The following is a 21120-nucleotide window of genomic DNA, read 5'->3' as shown; positions in this document are numbered from 1 at the left end:
TGGACTTGGGTGGCTATTTCCTTTCCTATGTTAGGGAAGTTTTTGACTATAATCTCTTCAAATATTTTCTCGGGTCCTTTCTCTCTCTCTTCTCCTTCTGGGACCCCTATAATGCGAATGTTGTTGCGTTTAATGTTGTCCCAGAGGTCTCTTAGGCTGTCTTCCTTTCTTTTCATTCTTTTTTCTTTAGTCTGTTCCGCAGCAGTGAATTCCACCATTCTGTCTTCCAGGTCACTTATCTGTTCTTCTGCCTCAGTTATTCTGCTGTTGATTCCTTCTAGTGTACTTTTCATTTCAGTTATTGTACTGTTTATCTCTGTTTGTTCTTTAATTCTTCTAGATCTTTGTTAAACATTTCTTGCATCTTCTCAATCTTTGCCTCCATTCTTTTTCCGAGGTCCTGGATCATCTTCACTATCATTATTCTGAATTCTTTTTCTGGAAGGTTGCCTATCTCCACTTCATTTAGTTGTTTTTCTGGGGTTTTATCTTGTTCCTTCATCTGGTACATAGCCCTCTGCCTTTTCATCTTGTCTATCTTTCTGTGAATGTCTGTTCCCTACTGAATCTTGAGAGATCTGAAAGTTTGGAATGACAGAAGAAACACCATATTCATCTTGGTACTTCTTACAAGATTTGTAATGATGTCTCATGCGATAGAATTTAATCTGTTTTGCACAGCATCTGCAGCTACCAGAAAATCTCCTCGTGATATTTTCAAGGTCTAAGGCCCGTTCAGGACATGCTCTCTCTCTTCTAGTCACATTTCCACAACACAGGGGACAATGTATTCCACTTTCTCTCATTGCAGTCAGGAAACATTTTCTACAGAAAACGTGCTGACAAGCCACAGTCCATATGGGCGTTTTGAGCACCTCCTGACAGACGGGGCAGTAGAAATCATCTTCGGTGTAGGACGTGGCCACGGAGAGCTCCTCGGCCATGGCGGGAGATGGGGGAATCGCGGTTATGGCGGCGGCAGCGGCCCAGGTGGCGGCCTCTTTGTTTGTTTTTTAACCTGCTACATTAAATGAAATGTCAAGGAATTTGCTTGTCTTATTTTTTATTTTTGTTTTTTTAAATTATTTATTTATTTATTTATTTATTTATTTATGGCTGTGTTGGGTCTTCGTTTCTGTGCGAGGGCTTTCTCTAGTTGCAGCAAGTGGGGGCCACTCTTCATCGCGTTGCGTGGGCCTCCCATTATCGCGGCCTCTCTTGTTGCGGAGCACAGGCTCCAGACGCGCAGGCTCAGTAATTGTGGCTCACTGGCCCAGTTGCTCCGTGGCATGTGGGATCTTCCCAGACCAGGGCTCGAACCCATGTGCCCTGCATTGGCAGGCAGATTCTCAACCACTGCGCCACCAGGGAAGCCCTGCTTGTCTTATTTTAATAGTGTATTGCCACTTTGAGCTGTTTCCCAAAATTCCTTTAAAAGCCTGACATCTCTGGCAATGCGCTTCATGTTCAGAAGGACTTGGTTAAAATAGTCTGATCTATGAAGCTTCCGCGGCATCTCCATCCGTGGAGACCCCAGTGTCGGCCCATAAGAAGGACTCGGCCACACTCAGTACAGCCTCTGCTCAGAACGCAGCTACCCGAGGACTCCAGAAAGTGAGCGGCACCTTGGGGACTGAAATCAAACCGTGACTAACACTCACAGTGGGGATCAGCTCTGCGGGTCTTTTCCTGCCCTGTGTCTCCCAGCTGTTACCCAGGTGCAGGCTAGACCTGCACAGGGAGTGCTGAGAGCAAGACTGCTGGGGAAGCCCCTCTTTCTCACTGGAGGGGAGGGTCACCTGCATGTGGGAGAGAGTGGAGGGCACACCCCCTCCACAAAGTACCAACCTGGGAGCTCTCCGAATTTCTTTGTTCAAGATTCTTTTTAGAGCTCAGTCTCCAGCCCCCTTCCCTCCTGAGGTCAGAGGCTGGAGGTCAGCATGGGGCTGAAAGTTCCCTGCTGTTATCCAGTGTTGGTCCTTCTGGTGACCAGCCCCCACCCTGAGTCACCTCATCAGCATAAACTCAGGTGTGGTTACAAGGAGCTCCAGAAAGAAGACAGCATATGCTTTGTATCCTCAATGAAATTACAGAAAAATGGTCTCTGAAAAAAAATGAATAAATATTGAGATTGACAAAACAGTACATCAAGATGAAAAGAGAACTAGCAAAAAGAAAGTTTAAGAAATCAAATTTAATTCTGAAGTTTGTGACCTTAAAATTGGTCAGGAGTACAGGAAACAGAAAGCAGTAAAAAATAATGAGAAGCAAGAAAAATAAAACAATGAAGATTCAACATATAGATGATTATCCTTGAAATATGGAATAAAACAAATGGTAATAAAATAGTATGTAAGCATAGGCCATATTTCAACAAGTATTGATATAAGCTTTCTCATTCTCTTCATAAAGTTACCATGACTGAGGTACCAAGCCTGACAAATGCAGTGTGTATACACACACACAGACACATACATACACATACACACAAACAGAGGCACACACATATGCATACACAGACTCACACTGCAGATGAGTTCAAAATGAAATATTAGCACTTAGAATCCTGCCATATAGTAAGAGAAGAATAAACTTTGGCCAAGTGAGATTCATTCCAGGACTGTTTTGATGACTTTCTGTTAGGCTGCCTATTAATATAATTCATCATCTTAATAGGTGAGAGAAGAATAGTTATTTGATAAAATTAAAAATGAATTTTAATAAAACCTTATAATAAAAATAGAAGAATACTTCCTTTACATAAGAGAAACCTTCTAAACTAGCAGCCATCATCATGCACTAATGCTTCAACATCGTGTTTCCATTAATGTAATTAGAACTAAGAGGGGGATGTATACTAACTGTAATTCATTTAACAAACTTCTGGAAATGCTAGTCAATATAATTAGATACAAAAACAAAATGAAAGGTATACATATTCTAAAGAGAATGCAAATTTGCATTATTTATGTATGATCTGAATTTTAACTTTACAACAATAACAAAAAAAACAACAAAATCCACTGGGAAACTATTAACAGTAACACGAGCATTCAACAAAGTGACTGATTACTAAGTGACTACAAATCAATACCATACAAATACAAATCAATATCATAAAAGTACAGGCTCCCTCTGGGGGGGCGAGCAGGAACAGACACCATGGCGGGGACACATGGGGCCTTTTAGATTTTGTAATGTGCTATTTCTTAATCTGTGTGGTGCTTATATTTACTTTATTGTTCCTTAAACTCACATCTGTATCTTATATACTCTTCATATATGGTATACTTCACAATAATTTCCTTTAAATTGTTACCCTTTTTATATATTAAAAATAGCCAGGGGGCTTCCCTGGTGGTGCAGTGGTTGAGAATCTGCCTGCCAATGCAGGGGACACGGGTTCGAGCCCTGGTCTGTGAAGATCCCACATGCCGCGGAGCAACTGGGCCCGTGAGCCACAACTGCTGAGCCTGCGAGTCTGGAGCCTGTGGTCCGCAACAAGAGAGGCCGCGATAGTGAGAGGCCCGCGCACCGTGATGAAGAGTGGCCCCCGCTTGCCGCAACTAGAGAAAGCTCTCGCACAGAAACGAAGACCCAACACAGCCAAAAATAAATAAATAAATTAATTAATTAAAAAAAAAAAGCCAGTAAGGAAATGTTGGGAAAGAAAGTAAATCTGATTCACAGTAGTAGCAGTAACAATGACAAAACATAAACAAGGGGCTTCCCTGGTGGTGCAGTGGTTAAGAATCTGCCTGCCAATGTAGGAGACATGGGTTCGAGCCCTGATCTGGGAAGATCCCACATGCCGCGGAGCAACCTAGCCCGTGCGCCACAACTACAGAGCCTGCGCTCTAGAGCCCACGAGCCACAACTACTGAGCCCGTGTGCCACAACTACTGAAGCCCACGCACCTAGAGCCCGTGCTCCACACCAAGAGAAGCCACCACAATGAGAAGCCCGCGCACCACAACCAAGAGTAGCCCCCACTCGCTGCAACCAGAAAAAAGACCACGTGCAGCAACAAAGACCCAACGCGGCCAAAAATAAAAAAATTTTAAAAAAAACATAAGCTAAGAGTGTATTGGACGTATGTATAGAAAATTCCATAAAACTTTACTGATTGATACGAAAGGATATTTGAATAAATGGAGGGATTGACCACATTATTATTACATGGTGAGAGCCAGAAGATTAAGGATATAAATTCTCCTTAAATTAAACCATAAATTTGACACATATTGATAAAGTGATTTTAAAGGTCAAGTAGAAGGATAAATGTTTGAGAATACCCATGAGAATTTTTTGAAAAAATAGAATGTGTGAAAGAAAATTTGTCCTACTAATTATTAAAATGCATTTTGAAGGTTCAGGTGGAGTAAGAGCAGACATTTGAGGCAATGGAACAGAGTAGAGCGTTCCAGAAACAAAATCTACTGTATAAGAATTTATCATTTGGAAAAAAAATAATTACTCAATACTATATGGGGCACATGGCTAACCATTTGAATTTTTTTTAATCCTTACCTCTCACCTGAAAAAATAAACTCCAAATATACCGAGGATTTAAATGTAAAAAAGAAAACTCACAAAAGTACTGGAAAAATTGTCAGGAGAATTAAAGAGCTATAAAGGAAGTGATAGATTTTATTAAACACCAATTTTAAGTTTTGTATGGCAAAGATAACAAAAACCAAAACTTAAAATTATAAATTGAGAAAATTGTGTAATATATAACAAAGCCACCGTTGGTTCCGTTAATGTATAAAGCACTTTTAAAATCAATAAGACAAGAAGGGCATAAACAGGAAACAAGCAAAAGAAAAATACAAAGAACTGGAAAAAGTATTAGCTGGCATTTAACCTCAATAATAATCAAAGAAATTCCAATGATGTGTCATTTCTCACCTATCAGTAGAACAGAGGGTTTGTTTTTCTTTTATGTTGATAAACCCAGTTTTTTCCGGAAGTTAAAAAGTGGGTGTATTCAGCCTCGATGAGACAGTAAATGGCGCTTTCCTCTGGAGAGCCATCAGATGACTGGTCATTCAGTATGTGTACCCATTCGTCAGGCAGTTCCGTTGCTACGAATGCATCCCGAGGACAGCACACTTACGTTCATGAAAAAGGTAATGTTCTATGCATCAGCTTTTATATTGTCCATGATACACAAGGGCAAGTTACAGAACAGCATGTATAAACTACAGTCTTTTCATATAATGGAATACCAGTCAGCAACGAAACAGAATAAATTCATGATACAAACAAAAACATGGATAAACATCCAAAACATTATGCTGACTGGAAGAGGCCTTATACAAAAGTACATACTTGATGAGTCCATGTATGTGAAACTCTAGAACAGAGGAATAAAAATCAGTAGAAAAATCATAGCAGTGTTTGCCTCTGGGGGCAATGGGAGGAAGTAGGAATTGGCTGAGAAAGGGTGAGAGAAAACTCCCTGGGATGTTGGTAGCGGTCCCTGTAGGAGCTTGGGTACACGGGCATGTGCATTTGTCAGAACCCGGTGAACGAACAGTTAAGATGTGTGTACTTCATTGTATGTAATCTTACATCAAAAGACAAAAACAATAAACAGATACTGAGATCTCAGTATGTGTGCTAAAGAATTTAAAGGCAAGTGTACCATATTCTCTGTCGCACCAAAAATGAGATGGATTAATGGATGGAGAGGCAGAGATGTGATAAAGCAAATGCAATCAAATGCTGATGGTGGAACCTAGGTGGTGGGATGCAGGAACTTACTCTAAAATTCTTTCAACTTTGTTGAATGTTGGAAAATGCTGGAAAACAAATGTTTAAAAAAACAACAACAGAAAAACACAGCTGTGGTGTGTATGGCAAATTCTCTTGTGGTAAGAAAAAAAACTGAACAAAACCCAAGGGTAGATATTGGTTGTGCACGTGTGCTGGGCACAGTCTGGATGCAGAGGAGCAGTCAGCAGTGGTCAGCAGTGGAATGGGGCGGCAGGACAGACTCCACTTTTCCGTTACACACATCTGTATTGTTTGGGATGTTTCAGTGACTGATTTCCTTTTCTCCTAGAACAAAATAAACCAGCATGATTCAATTTTCTCTAAGAGGTAAATGTGAAAATGTTAATGGTTATCTTAAGTTTGGGGTTAATTTTTACTTGTAATTTTCTGTACTTTTAATTTTTTATGGTAAATATGTGGGGGGTTTTCTAATTAGAAAAAAAAATTAATGTATTTCCATTCTCAGAAACAATAGCATCCAACAGTTATATGATAGTGTACAAGGTTACACAGCTGAGTTTTTTTAACGTTAATTAATTTGTTCTGCATAAAAATCTTGAAGCCACTCACTTTCAAGAGCAACAGGAAAAAAAAGATACATGTGAACTATTAGAAATTAATCTTATACCATATTCACTTGTTGACACATTTATGGATTATCAAAACTATATATTAAGGCACCCTTCTAAGTACTGGGGGCACACTGATGAACAAAATAAGAGAAGTCCTTATACTCCTTGAGCTTTTCTTCTATGATAAAGACAAGCAATAACAAATATATAATAAGGTAGCAAGAAATGTTATTTTTAAAAAGCAGGGTATGCGGGTAGAGAATGAAGGTGCTATTTTCCTTAGGCTGGTCAGGGAAGGTAGAAGAAGTACAAATAAAACAAAGGAGTAAACCTTCCAGTTATCTGGGGCAAGAGTGTTGCAGGCTGAGGGAACAGCAAGTGCAAAGGCCCTGAGGTGGGGCTGTACCTGGCGTGTTGAAGGAGCAGGAAATGTGTCAGGGTGAATGGAGCTCGGTAAGCAGAGTGAGAGTGAGGAAGTGAGGTCAGAGCAGTGACTGGAAGCCCAGGGCAGGGCCTTGGGAGGCTAGGCAAGCACCCTGCATTTCATCCTTCATGGCAGGAAGCCTCTGGAGGGTCAAGATGAAATGACTTATCACAGCATTTCCTCTTAAAAGGCTTGCTTTGCCTGCTGGGTAGAGAATTCCTGGGAGAGGAATAGGGAGCACAGGCAAGAGTGGAAGCAGAGACTGTTCTGGAAAATGTGAGAGACACTGGGGCCTGGCCTGGGGCTGTGGCCTCAAGGGGGTGACTCTGCCCCCCAGGGACATTAGGCAGTGTCAGGAGACATGTTTGGTTGTCACAACTGGGGTGTGGTGCTGCTGGCGTCCTGTGGGTCGAGGCTGGGATGCTACCCTTACAGCAGAGAATGATCTGGCCCTGAGAGTCCTTAGTGCACAGCTGAGAAACCCTGGCCTGGGGGGTCAGCAGGCAGGCAGTAAGCAGTGGTCAGGTGCTCTGGGACTGTTCACTCGAAGTTCGGAAAGGGCGAGTCGGACAAAGAGGATTCACAAGTGGCCAGAGCCTGTTGATGAGAGCTCTAGCACCAAGAGTAAGCACTAACTGACTGCCAGCTGTTGTGTTTATTGTCATAATTACTAATATCCAATTTTGTGGAATTGTCAAGCCATTTTTATTGCCTCTGATTTTGCCTGGTGCGAAGGAATAAATATTGGCTGATGTACAATTTGTGGATTGTCAGTCACTGGTTTATCCATGCTGCTCTTAATGCATATAACCATAACCATATCATAGATATTTTAAAGTTGCATCATGGCCCTATTTTTAATTTCCTACTTAATGGAACTTTATATTTTCAGCAGATTTATCATAATACTTATTTCCCAGTTAATCATTATTTTTATAATTTTAAAGTCTAATTCCAAAATATGGTCAGCAATGAATCTGGTTTTATTAACAATTTTTCTCTTGATTTTAGGTAGAATACTCTCCATTGTGGATGAGACACTGAGAAAGTCTGGATTCTGTTATCTTCCTCTGAGGAGTATTTAGCTCTGTTCTTGTAGATGGTTTAATTGATTGAGGTCTCTTAGCTGTAGGACTGGTCTCCTTTGATTTTGCTCCTAGTTCTGGGGTGAGGCTCTGAATCCTGGACCGTGGTTGTAACTGAGGCACCACCCCACAGGGTGTCAGAGGAAAGCCCCAGGTGTTGATAGCCCCCTAACGTGGCACTGGCTGTCCCCATCTGCATGCATGTCTGCTAGTGAGCAAGTGTGGAAACCTCTGCTCAGCGTGTTCAGCACTTCAGCTCTGGTGTCCCCGGGGCTCCTCGGGGTCTGGTCCCACACCTGTGCAGTGCCGGGGTCAGCCCAGGATCCTAGGAGAGCTCGCTCGCAGAGTTTAGCTCCTCCTTCCTAAGACTTCCCCTGAAGCTCCTGGCAGCCTGGGGTTCTGATCTCCTTTCCATTGAGCAGTGTCCCCGGCGCTGTGTGAATTGGGGAGCACGCCTGGGAAAAGCTGGTTAAGGCGGACCTTGCCCAGTTATTCTTCTTTTAAGGGTCATGGCTTCCCTTTCTGCCTGTATTTGTTTGCTCTTTCAAGTGGTTGTTTTTTATATTTTGTCCAGAGCTTATTGTTGTTATTGACAAAAGGATTAGTCTGGCACAGACTATCATTATGGGAAGGCAGAGGTCCAGTCAGTAAGTGTGTTACAGAGAGAAAGATGACAGAGCAGCCCTGTTTGCATAGGCCTCAGAATTGGACTGGAAAATGCGTTTCCTGTAGACCATTTCTATCCACGGAGAGATCCTGATTCACATGGAGCCTCTGTCAGAGCTGCATGTGGGCTGGTTCGGCGGTTGCGGTGATGTGCGGGAGCGGACGGGCAGAGTTCTCCGACAGCGGAGTAAACAGAAGGATTTGTCTGGAGGGACTGACTGGCCCGGTGGAGCAGCTGGTCAGCCCGGCCGTTTCTGCCAGTGGGAGAGGGGCTCTGTCTGTGTCGGGCAAACACAGCCCGCATTTCTGTTTCTTCTGCTCCGTGAATTGAGAGCACCGGCCAGCACAGCCACAGCCAGGAAGATAACTTCCTCTGCTGGCTGAGCGAGGCGTTGCTCCCCGAGGCCATGAGCCTGGCGGGGCTGGGTGCACAGGGTCCCCTCTTCCCCTCCCCCCACCCTCCCCCCGTTGGAGGGCTGCGTGTTGGGAGCCAGTGGCCCTCCAGACTCTGTCTTCACGGCCTTGTTTGTCGTCTTCCAGCCTCTGGGTCTCTCTCTGTCTCCTTGTCTTTCTCTCCCATCTCCACCCACCCACCGTACACGTCTCACTCCACGTGTCCTGAATGTGGCCTGGTCCTTGTACTCATCCCCTCCCTTGAGCCCACTGGTCTTCTCCGACCTTCCTCCACTTCTCGCATCCACTAGTGATACTAAAATGCATTTTGTGGGTGTCTTTGCTGTGTGCCTGCTGCTGTTTTTATAGAGGGCATTATTTGTTCTTAATTTTTAAAGCCAATGAATTAAATGTTTTACATTTCTCCTGCGACTGATACTAAGTTGCCTCTTCACTCCGTGCTACCATTGATTCTGTCCTGCTGCGTGGCGATAGCCCTGACAGGAAGAAAGAGATGGTCCGAGACCTCCTGTTGGTGCACACAAATTAGATGAAGCCTGGACAGTCCCACCCTAGCCCTCCAGGATGGCTCTGCAGTGAAGATTAAGTCTCGCAGCTCTGACTCCTATGATTTTATGATAATTAAAATGATATAATTGAATTCACTTTTCTTTGTCTGCTCTCACGAATTTCTTTTGTGTGCCTGGGGGTGGTTCGCTGATTCTTCCATCACTCTCCCCAGCTTACTTGCTTAAGAAGGAAAAATAGAAAAGTGGAGCCTGTTCATTATCTGGGTGGAACCTTCCTGTCCTGCGGAATCTTGTGCGCACGTGCCCCCAGCCCCTGCCACAGTGGGGGCTCTGCCCCGCCATGCCGCAGACTCGTTTCTCTCCTTCCACTGAAGACCTACGGCTGTAGCTCGGTGTTCCTGCCCCTTTGAGAGGCTGCAGGGAGATTTTCTTCATAAACCTAAAAGCTGACAGAATTAAGAAAAACAGGGTTTACTTTTTCACCATGGCAATCCCCATCCTCACTTTCCTCTCTTTGCTTTTTCTGTGGGACTGTTGCACTCTCTTGTTAAATATCCAATTGCTGTGATTCACTTTCTTTTCTTTCTCTGCAGGTTTTGCATGCAGAAATGCGTTAGTCTGGTGCCTGGAGTCACACTGGATTTGATAGAAAAGTAAGTCAGATTTTTAAACTATTGTGGCTTCTGGTGTGAGGGGCGTCTCCTTTTTTCACTCTTGGTTCTCAGAAGTCCTTCCTGTCGGCACAGGTTGTTTCCCTTTCATGTGGGTGTGTTCTTTTGTTTTCTGATTAAGGCCATGTTTGTGATTGTTACATAGAACACAGCTAAATTTGGGGCCATATTAAAATGAAAAGAATAAAAGCTGAATCCTTTTGAACGTTTAAAAATACTTCCAACACTGAGCCAAAGTAAAAACATATCGTTACACATACAGACCAATCACTTCACATACAGGTCACTGCCATACAGATCCATCACTCTGCACATAGAGATCATCACTCTGCTCCCCAGCTGCAAACGTCAGATCACAGCATCTTCCCGATGTTCTTCAATGTTCCCTTTCACGTTCTGCAACCTTCCATCCCCCCACCCCCAATTTTACATTCTATCTCAGGGCAGATGCAGCGGTCCCTGCAGGAGGGGTCCTTCATGATGTGCTGCGGTTGCTCGGCCTCTCCTTGTCCGCCCAGGTCACAGGGCTGGCTTGTCTGCTCCTGTCGTGAGGCTCTTTGGGTCAGTACACCATCTCACAGCTCTAAACTTGACCTGCATTTTTTGTTTATTTGTTTGCGTGTTCATTTCATTCATCCTGATTCACCTAGGTAGTTTCTAACGCTTCTGCTCCGAACCCCGTTTCTTCTAGAATTAACATGCAAATTGTTTCCAAAGTCTTGATATACAAAATCTTGTGCTAAAACAGCTAAAGCCTGATTCTAATTACATTAGGTACGAAAAGCAAATATTCTAGTTTTCTCTCCTGGAAAACAACTTGCCTGTGTGTCAGGGGAAATACACAAAAATATTATGCCTGAACACCCACTGTAAGGGCACAGTGGACTCAATCACGTGCATTCTCACGGGCAAATACAGAAAACGTGGTGGCTACCCTTGAACTGACAGGGAGTGGCCTGTGCACCACCGGGGAGCGGCCTGTCGGACATGTTGTTAAAGACCAACACCCATGGTGGGCTGCCGAGCACATGTTTGAAATCGTGCATAACTCTGTGTGTGTGTTTGTGTGTGTGTGTGTGTGTATACATATCAACAAGGCATGAAATGAAATAGTTACACTTCACTTTGGGTAGGCAAGTGGAATTTGGAGGAAGAAACAGGGAGGAGCAATGTTAGGGACTGATTTTTTTCCATCTTGTTTAATTTTTTTTATAAGAATATAGACATGTAAAACATAGGTACAAATAAATGTAAAAGAAAGAATCAACGAAGTATAATTAGGATACCTGCAAACAGTTCATCAAGTATAATTTCTTCCATTAAATTTTGGATAAATGTTTAAGGAAATCATGTGACTGGTCACTGCATCTGTTTACTTCAAGACGCTTTTGCCCACAAGCAAAATGGAATATTGTGACAAGAAAGAATTAGTGTAACATTGATCAGTGCCAGCAGGACAAATGGGAAGACCTGGTGGTCCCCTCTGCTCAGAGTGGGTCTTGGTTACCACTGCCCAGCCCACAGCTGATTCTTGGTTTAAACCACTGCCTGGCCCACAGCTGATTCTTGGTTACCATTGACCAGCCCACATCTGGGTCTTGGTTACCAGTGACCCACAGTTGAGGAGACTTCGAAGCCATTGCTGGAAAGGCAGTGCTGGCTGAGGCAGGGCCGGAGGATGCGCTGATAGATTGGCACTGCAGGCTGGGTGGGGAGCAGCGGGAGCTTGAGGTCGGGATTGGGACCAGCAGCGGAGCTGTGTTCGGGGAGCTGGCTGTGCTAGCTCGGTCAGAGCAGGGAACATAGACTTCAGTGTGTCACATTCGCAAGGGTCAGGGAGGGCGCAGGTCTGGCTCTCCGTGTGCCCCCATCCAACCCCCGTATGTAGTGTAAGGCACACCGGTGACTCTTGTTCCTTTTCAAAACTGTGCTGCTCTGGGCATGTGCAGCTGCTGATTTTCTCCAAATCGGAGTGCTGGTGCAATCTGGTGTCAGGTGGTGGGGAGAACGTGTTGCTGGCCGCCTCGTGTCCCCAGTCCTGTCTGTGCTGGGCAGCCTGGTGCACCAGGGGCCACTGCAGTCGGGAAGCAGAGGGCCAGGTGGCCAGGCGCTGAGTGCTTTTTTTAACTGAGCTCCACGATTGCCTTGTCCTGGTCACACTCACACAGCTCTCTTCTAGAGACAGAAGGCTCAGCGCCCTGCCACTCAGGGGAGCTGCTCCTCCCTGTTCTAAGCCAGCTTCACCTCCAAGATGGGCTGAAACCAAGAAAACCATTTACAAGTGCTGGACAAATAAGGCAAACATCGAGAGACATCACACGGAGAGAAGTTACAAAATAAGAAAATGCTAGATCTGCCTGGTTATCCTGCCTGTTTGGTTCAATTCCCTGATGAGATTTCAGAATTTAGAAGCCATCCCATCAGAGTTCGTTCACCAGCACTGCTGTGCTGTGTCTGTGGGTCTTTACTTCCCTCCATTTCTGAGTGACAGAGCCTCTGTTACCTGTACCACAGATCTCCGTAGACATGTAATTCTCAGATAAACCGTATCCATTAAAACTTCAATAAAGTTACATTCTTTCCTAGCGAGGTGACTTCTGGCGACCAGTTCAGACAGTTCTTGCTCTGTGTAAATATTTTGTGAGCAGGGCTGGGTTGTCTCCTTCTCCCACTGGGTGGGGCGGCTTGAAGCATGAACCCAGCCCAGACCCTGTCTCACATGCTGGGTGGTGTCCCCTCCTGGTCACTCAGCATGGTTGTGACCGTCCCTGACTGTGCTGTGCTCGTTTGGTGCAGGTGGGCCCAGACAAACAGTGTCACATGTTCCGAGTTCTCCAGACTAAAAAGAGCTATTAAAAATCACATAACTTAAAAATATATTTTTTTAGGTTATTTAGTTAAACCCCCTGATATTACTGAAGAGGAACCTGGCTTTGGTTTGGTTCAGCTTCCTCGGTGACATTTCCCACCTGGCGGTGTCAGGCCCGCCTGGCGGCCAGGTCTCTGGATGTCTCTCTGTGGTCTTTCCCATACACAGGCCCTCCCTTTTCCAGACTTTGGTGTCTAGACAGCCAGCTCCTGTCCTGTCACTTTCTCAGACTTAGAGTGTGCACAGCGACTTGACACCCTAAGCCTGATCCACAAAAGAAAAGAACTGGCAAATTGGACTTCATCAGAATTTAAACTGTTTACTCTCTGGAAGACACTGCTAAGAGAGAGAAAAGATAAGCTACAAACTTGGGGAAAATATCTGCAAATCACATAGCTGACAAAGGACTGGTATCCAGAATATATGAAGATATCTCAAAACTCAAAAATAAGGAAAAAAAAAACCACCAAATTTTAAAATGAACAAGAGACACTTTACCAAAGAGGATTTAAGGTTGGCCAATAAGCACATGAGAAGATGTTCAAAATCATTAACTGTAAGGGAAATGCAAATTAAAACCACAGCAAGACACCACTGCACACCTATTAGAATGACTGAAACAAAAAAAGGCTGGCGGTACCGAGTGCGGTGAGAACTGGGATGGCAGGACTCCCACACGTTGCTGTGCAAAGGCAGAGCGGTGCAGCAACTCTGGAGAAGTGCGTGGCTTCTTATCACTTTAAACATACCTTACCATATGTCCCCGCAGTCCCAGTCCCGGGGGTTTACCCTAGAGGAATGAAGACTTAGGTTCATACAAAGTCCTGTACAAGCATGTTTATAGTAGCTTTGTTCATCACCATCCAAACCTAGAAACAACCAGAATGTCCTGGGGGGTGAATGGATAAACAGACTGTGGTGCATCCGTACAGAGGAGCACCACCTCCAGGAAGAAGGGAGGCCCTCGGGTCCACAGCCACGAGGGGTCCCAGAGGTCCTTCGTGGAGTGAAAGGTGACACAGGTCTGGTTCCATTCATGTGGCATTCGGGAAGAGACAGAACTGCAGGGTCAGAGAAGAGGACTATAGAGAGAGGCTATGAAGGTGATGGAATGTTCACTATCCTGAGTGTGGTGCTGGTTCCACAAAGCTACACATGCTAAAATCATAGCGCCGCATACCCCAAACCAATGTCCTATACGACAACTTCAAAAATAGGATTAATATAGAATGTGGGGGAAATAAGATACCCTGTAAGAGATACAGGTCAGAATGACTAAAGGAAGTCATAGCAGAAACACCTGAACCAGGGAAGCGGGGACCAGAGGAAATGGAGAACAGAATTTGAGAGGGGTGTGGTCTTTCTACCATGAAATGTGCTCCATTGTTTCTTGGGGAGAAACCTTTACTCTTGCTACTTAAACTGGCTAATGAGGATGGAAATATAGAAGCAAACACCCTTATATAATAAGATTTTAGTATTTTTCATCAAGTACAGTTTTCCTAAATCAGGACTTCAGAGTTTGCAGCCACCAGTGTTCCTGGAAACACCCAGTGTTGACCCCTCCCCTTCCCCAGGGCGAAGTGACTTTCTCAGCTGGTGAGTCTACACTTTGGCCTATGAAGGTTGGTTCACAGGGTCCTCTTTTCTCCATCTCCCCATCTCCCGTGCCAGGTGATACTACAACGTTGGTGAAATGCTAAAAGACTGGGTGTCTGTGTGTTTTAATTTAAAAAGAAAAACATCATTAATAGCATCCTGAGTGGGAATGGGGGCGAGGAAGGGGATGTGGTGGAAAGACTGCAGATGGACAGACGTGGCTGGAGTCCTGGCCTCACCCTCAGGAGTCACACTCGCTGGTCACACCCCTGTCACCCCCACATCTGTCCCCATCATACAGGTCAGACTGAGGAGCATGTGGTACTGTTGGCTCTGTGGGCATCAACCCACAAATACTTCTGTTCTTTTACCACTTTCCCGCCGAGCTGCAGTGGGGATAATGGTTAATACTACTTTGCATTTCTGAAGCCATTTGGATTTCTGATAAAGACTGAAGGGGGAAAATGTCTTTCATACACCGGCCCTGTCCACCATCGGGTGAGTGCTGCCACACAACTTTTGGAAAATTGTGTACCCAAAGTCCAGCTAGCTGTGCAATTTAAAAAGAGATCATTCCCATTCCAGAGGGGTTTGCATTTTAGAAAAGCACTTTGTCCAGATTAATTGGGACAGGCTACAAGCATCCAGAATGAACCACACTTTTCCCCCCAGATGGAGCTTCATTTGGATGGGTTTGTGATGGTGGTGACAAAAAGAGAGTAAGAAGAAGATATTTTAGAAACCTCGAGTTTTTATTGTGAATAACTTTTCAAGGTACATTAATTTGGGTCTGAGTCATCGTTCTCTGAATACAACTTAGCAAAAGTATAGTTCAGTTGAGACTCACACACATCATCGTTTTCAGTTGGAGGTGCCACGTGGCTTGCTCCCCTCGTAGCCTGGCCAAGGTTAGAGTGAATGTGTGGGGTTGAATTATGTTTATTTTTTATGCCAGGACAAACTCCAAACTTTAGTTTTATGGCCCTAGTAGAAATCCAGATGTGCAGCTCCTTAAGATACCCAGCTACTAAAACCGTGAGATCTATTTCTGAGTAGATACAAGTTCTTAATTTCTGTAGCTTACTTGAGAGATTTTTCCATTTAAAATGCTATTCTGTTTTTTTAATTTTTAGATTTTTTTCCCCAACTGTGCTTACAGTCTGTAAGAAGAAAAAATTTCAAGAAGCAGATGTGATTTTGCAGTTACAAGGCTAGAGAGAAATGCAGCACATCTGTGTTCAATAGAGTCTTCCAGGCTGCTGAGGTTTTCTGTATTCAGAGAACATTCCTGGGGACAATGTCTCATTATTTTTCACCTATTTTATCATCATTTTCTGGAGATTTCTGGTCAACATATGCAGCTCTTGGATGCAGCAAGCTGTTGGCATCCGCCTCTCTGGGGCTGTGTTTGGTCTCCACTTGCTGCGCTGGGGCTGCTTGGGGTTCCGTCAGGGTCATAACTCATCGTGATGTTTACCTGCACGTTGGTGAAGCAGGTCCACTCGGGAGCTGTCGTGTGAGGTGATTCCTTACTTGTGAATCCTTGCCATGCTGAGTGCCTGAACTGCTGCTCTGGGCCAGGCTGTCCAGGCTGATTTACCCTTTTCCTCCGTCTTGTTGGCAGTGCTCTCCTTGGATGGCCATTCTCACCATATCAAGTGCCCTTTGTCCACTGGATGCCCCTCCTCTGCACAAGCCCGCCCGCCTTTGGGACGTGGCTGTGACTCACCAGAAGAGGTGCAGGGAGTGTCTAGCGGAGCGTCATGGATGCGTCTCCCAGGGAGGTTCACCCCACCCTCTTGGCGGCGTGACTGAGCAAGCTGAGCCTTTAGGGGGCAAAGTGAGAACCTCACGTGGGCTTCCAGTGCAGCTCGTTTGTGGGTCCAGGTTAATTGGCAGGATAACTTGTGCTTAGTTACAATTATAGGACCAAACAGAAATTGGCTTTTTTGCTCAATCCCTTGGTCCCGTTTCATTTATTCTTTAGCAGTTCTTTATTCCTAACAAAATCCTAAGCACTGTCGATTGGTGGGGGAGAGGAAGAAACCCTATCAGCAAGGAAGCACCTAAGAAAGTATTCCTGCATGGAAAGTGTCCGTGTGTGGATGGCATGGGCTGTGTGGGCTGTGTGGACGGTGTGGATAAACCCATGTCAGGGAGCCCCTGGAGACATATCAACAGAGCGATGGTGGGGCTGCCACTGACATGTTGCTGGTTTCACGAGCGTTTTAAGGCATTTTGCATCCAGTATGACTCTGGTTTCAGCTCACCACATGGAAAATCTTAAACTTGAGAACCTCTCCGTCACCCCTAAGTGTGAAGGTGACCCTGGTCACCATACCACCTGACTGGAGTGACAAGTCACAATACAGAGATGAAACAAAACAGGAAAGGCACTGGCCTGTGTTGTTGGGTTTTGTTTCCTTCAAGTTTAATGACCTGCAGAAAATAAGAATAATGTCCATCTGGTCCTCTGCCCACCCCTTCCCTTCCCGGGCGCCTGCTCTGCGTGTGTGAAGGATGGTCCTGGCACAGCCTGGCAAGTGGCCATGCCGAGGCCTGGCGTGTGTGGACCGGGATGGCAGGCACATGGCCCGAGCTGCCACTCCTTCCCCTGAGTGTGGCTCTGTGCGCGCCCAGGTTTCCAGGGCCACAGCTTGTTAGGACCGGCGCCGGCTCTTAATGTCAGCGTGAGCTGGTGAGGGAATCCTGCCCTGCACGCTGCATGGCAGGCGACCCCATCCAAGGAGCCCCCGAGAGCCTCGGGGTCTGGAGCGTCAGGTGTGGGGACTTGAGGGTGGCGCCAGGCTTCACCTGCGTGACCTGCCTTTCCAGCCATCTTCCAGCACCTTCCCTTACTGCCAGTAGACAGTCAGAAATGCAGCCCGATCCTGTCGTCGCCCTCCTCTTTGCCATCACTGGAGAAATTGATTGAAAAGTTTCACACTTCAGAATCGCTGCATGGTAATTCTTTGATAAATGTGGTTTGTTTCAAACAGCTGCCTCTGTGCAGCAGCTCAGCATAAGGTTCCCCAGGATATCAAGGATTAACCCCTTCCCAGTCTCAGCCACCTTTGTCAGATGTGCAAAATGTGTTGTTTAGAGTCTCAGCACAAGACCAAAGAGAATACATGGGTGGTGTGTGTGTTGTAATTATTTAGCAATCTTTAAAGCTAGGCAAGGAATTTGTTTTCTAATTAAGCTGCTGTGTCTAGAAGTAAATTATAGTGAACCTTCTCTGAGAAATGTCCCGATTTCTAATTATCTGAGTGAACCCAGCAGCCTGATAAATAGGCATGTTGCCACTGCAGTACATGTTTATATTCCGACAATATTCCGAATCCTTTGAGAGACTGGCAATAAGATCCATACTTGGAAATTAAGGGACATTTTTCAGCCCTGAAACAAAGTAATGAAACGCTTAAACCGTGCTAGAAATATTACGGTACTCAAAGCTCCCGGGAATCAGAAAGATGTGGAAGCTATTCCATGAGGCTGTTAGTATTCTGATCACTGGAGGCGCAGAGCGCACCAAAAAATTATTCATAATTAACATCTATTGTGTAAACAGCATATTTTAAATAGCTAACAATCCATTGTCTTGAATAAAATGAGTTGCTGTGTCCTGCTTCCTCAGAACCTTGAATAGCAGTTTAGCCCCTGTTTAGTCCAGCAGCAGTGGCTGAAGCTGAGCCTGGATTTGGAGCTTGATTTTCGGTTGAAACCTTGAACGTTTTAACTTAGCTGCAGTCTCCATCTTAAGAATCCTGGTCTCGGGGCTTCCCTGGTGGCGCAGTGGTTGAGAATCTGCCTGCCAATGCAGGGGACACGGGTTCGAGCCCTGGTCTGGGAAGATCCCACATGCCGCGGAGCAACTAGGCCCGTGAGCCACAATTACTGAGCCTGCGCGTCTGGAGCCTGTGCTCCGCAACAAGAGAGGCCGCGATAATGAGAGGCCTGCGCACCGCGATGAATAGTGGCCCCCGCTTGCCGCAACTAGAGAAAGCCCTCGCACAGAAATGAAGACCCAACACAGCCATAAATAAATAAATAAATAAATAAATAGATTAATTAAAAAAAAAAAAAGAATCCTGGTCTCGGGCTTCCCTGATGGCGCAGTGGTTAAGAATCTGCCTGCCAGAAGACCTAAATAGACAGTTCTCCAAAGAAGATATACAGATTGCCAACAAACACATGAAAGAATGCTCAACGTCATTAATCATTAGAGAAATGCAAATCAAAACTACAATGAGATATCATCTCACACCGGTCAGAATGGCCATCATCAAAAAATCTACAAACAATAAATGCTGGAGAGGGTGTGGAGAAAAGGGAACACTCTTGCACTGTTGGTGGGAATGTAAATTGATACAGCCACTATGGAGAACAGTATGGAGGGTCCTTAAAAAACTAAAAATAGAACTACCATATGACCCAGCAATCCCACTACTGGGCATATACCCTGAGAAAACCATAATTCAAAAAGAGTCATGTACCAAAATGTTCATTGCAGCTCTATTTACAATAACCAGGACATGGAAGCAAACTAAGTGTCCATGATTGGATGAATGGATAAAGAAGATGTGACACATATATACAATGGAATATTACTCAGCCATAAAAAGAAACGAAATGGAGTTATTTGTAGTGAGGTGGATGGAGTTAGAGTCTGTCATACAGAGTGAAGTAAGTCAGAAAGAGAAAAACAAATACAGTATGCTAACACATATATATGGAATCTAAGGAAAAAAAAAAAAGGTCATGAAGAACCTAGTGGTAAGACAGGAATAAAGACACAGACCTACTAGAGAATGGACTTGAGGATATGGGGAGGGGGAAGGTTAAGATGTGACAAAGAGAGAGAGTGGCATGGACATATATACACTACCAAACGTAAAATAGATAGCGGGTGGGAAGCAACCGCATAGCACAGGGAGATCAGCTCCGTGCTTTGTGACCACCTAGAGGTGTGGGATAAGGAGGGTGGGAGGGAGGGAGATGCAAGAGGGAAGAGATATGGGAACATATGTGTATGTGTAGCTGATTTACTTTGTTATAAAGCAGAAACTGGCACACCATTGTAAAGCAATTATACTCCAATAAAGATGTTAAAAAAAAAAAAAAAAGAATCTGCCTGCCAATGCAGGGGACACAGTTTCAAGCCCTGGTCCGGGAAGATCCCACATGCCATGGAGCAACTAAGCCCGTGTGCCACAGCTACTGAGCCTTCACTCTAGAGCCCGCGAGCCATAACTACTGAGCCCACGTGCCATAACTACTGAAGCCCGCGCGCCTAGAGCCCATGCTCCACAACAAGAGAAGCCACCACAATGAGAAGCCCACACACCGCAACAAAGAGTAGCCCCCACTCGCCGCAACTAGAGAAAGCCTATGCGCAGCAACAAAGACCCAACACAGCCAAAAATAAACATAAATAAAATAAATAAATTTTAAAAAAAAAGAATCCTGGTCTCATCTGAGTCCTGTGGATACAGTGAGGAAGAGGTAAAAACATACATGAATTGTGGCTTGAGAATACAGGGTAACCCATGATTCTTTAGTTGAGAATTAGGAAGAATAATAGGTGACATTTATTGGGCACTTGCTATGTGCCAGGTACTGTGTTAAGTGCATTACATATATTAACTCTCTAGTCCTCCCTAGAGCCTTTCGAAGGGAGGTGCTATTATTGTCCACATTCCAAAGACGGGGAAACCGAGGCTCCGGCAGGCAAGTAGCCAGCCCAGTGTCTGACTGCCCGGGCCTTGCCGAGTGGCCTGTCCCAGCATCGTGGCAGGAAGGGAAGCAGCATCCCATGGGGCCGGCGTGGGCAGAGAGGTCCAGGGCTGGCGGCAGCCTGTGCCTGCTGCTCGGTAGCTGTGATTAGAATTTACTCTGCTGTCAAGCTGTAATTGTACACATGTATTATGTTTCAAAGGAAAACTGTCAAAAGATAACAGTCTTGATTCAAAAAGTACCTTTGTTTCCAACATAAATATATTGTATCGGCTGCTTGAAGGTGAAAATCAGTAATTCATTAACTCCTGCCAGTCACTGAGAAGATGAGTAATGATTCACTGGAAGCTAATTTGGAAATGAAGTGGGGAAAACAAAACCCCAAGAGATGGTGCAATGGAGAGAATGTGAGTAATTGGCGGAAATGTGGGAACACTGAGGGGGAACAGAGTCACAGATCGTCCCCAGCCCCACAGCAGGCATCAATCAGCCTGGTCTTGGAGCGCCACCACCGGGGAGAGTGGCTGGGCGGGACCGGGCTTTTCTGTGCTCTGATCCTGCTCAGGTCGGAAGGGGAAGGAGGGTGGGTCCCCACACCCCTTACGGTCTCTCTGGCCTGTGCTGATCAGCCAGCGTGAAGGAGGCTTGTCTGGGAGGAAGCCATGGATGAGCTGCCCGGGGAGCATGAGAGGTTCCCAAGGCCTCTGTGGGGCACCTGCTCACAGTGCAGAGAGAGTCCATTTCCTTCTCAGTGGGACCAAATCCTGGCCTTTCGTCATCCAAGCAAAGGCTGC

The 21120-nt window shown here is 45.2% G+C and overlaps 1 protein-coding gene across 5 annotated transcripts in view; it reads left to right on the top strand.

The window, feature by feature from the left end:
- The window catches only part of RPTOR (regulatory associated protein of MTOR complex 1), a 347491-nt gene that overhangs the window by 207649 nt on the left and 118722 nt on the right, over positions 1–21120 (top strand). For all 5 annotated transcript variants that reach the window (XM_057536142.1, XM_007185837.3, XM_007185836.3 and 2 more), the window contains exon 7: positions 10045–10104. In XM_057536142.1, the coding sequence (XP_057392125.1) occupies positions 10045–10104 (60 nt within the window). The remainder of the gene's footprint in view (positions 1–10044; positions 10105–21120) is intronic.

This window comes from Balaenoptera acutorostrata, chromosome 20, assembly GCF_949987535.1.
Source record: "Balaenoptera acutorostrata chromosome 20, mBalAcu1.1, whole genome shotgun sequence".
Classification (NCBI taxonomy): Eukaryota; Metazoa; Chordata; class Mammalia; order Artiodactyla; family Balaenopteridae; genus Balaenoptera; species Balaenoptera acutorostrata.
The sequence above is the reverse complement of the archived record's forward strand: the minus strand, read 5'-3'. Positions and strand labels throughout refer to the sequence as shown.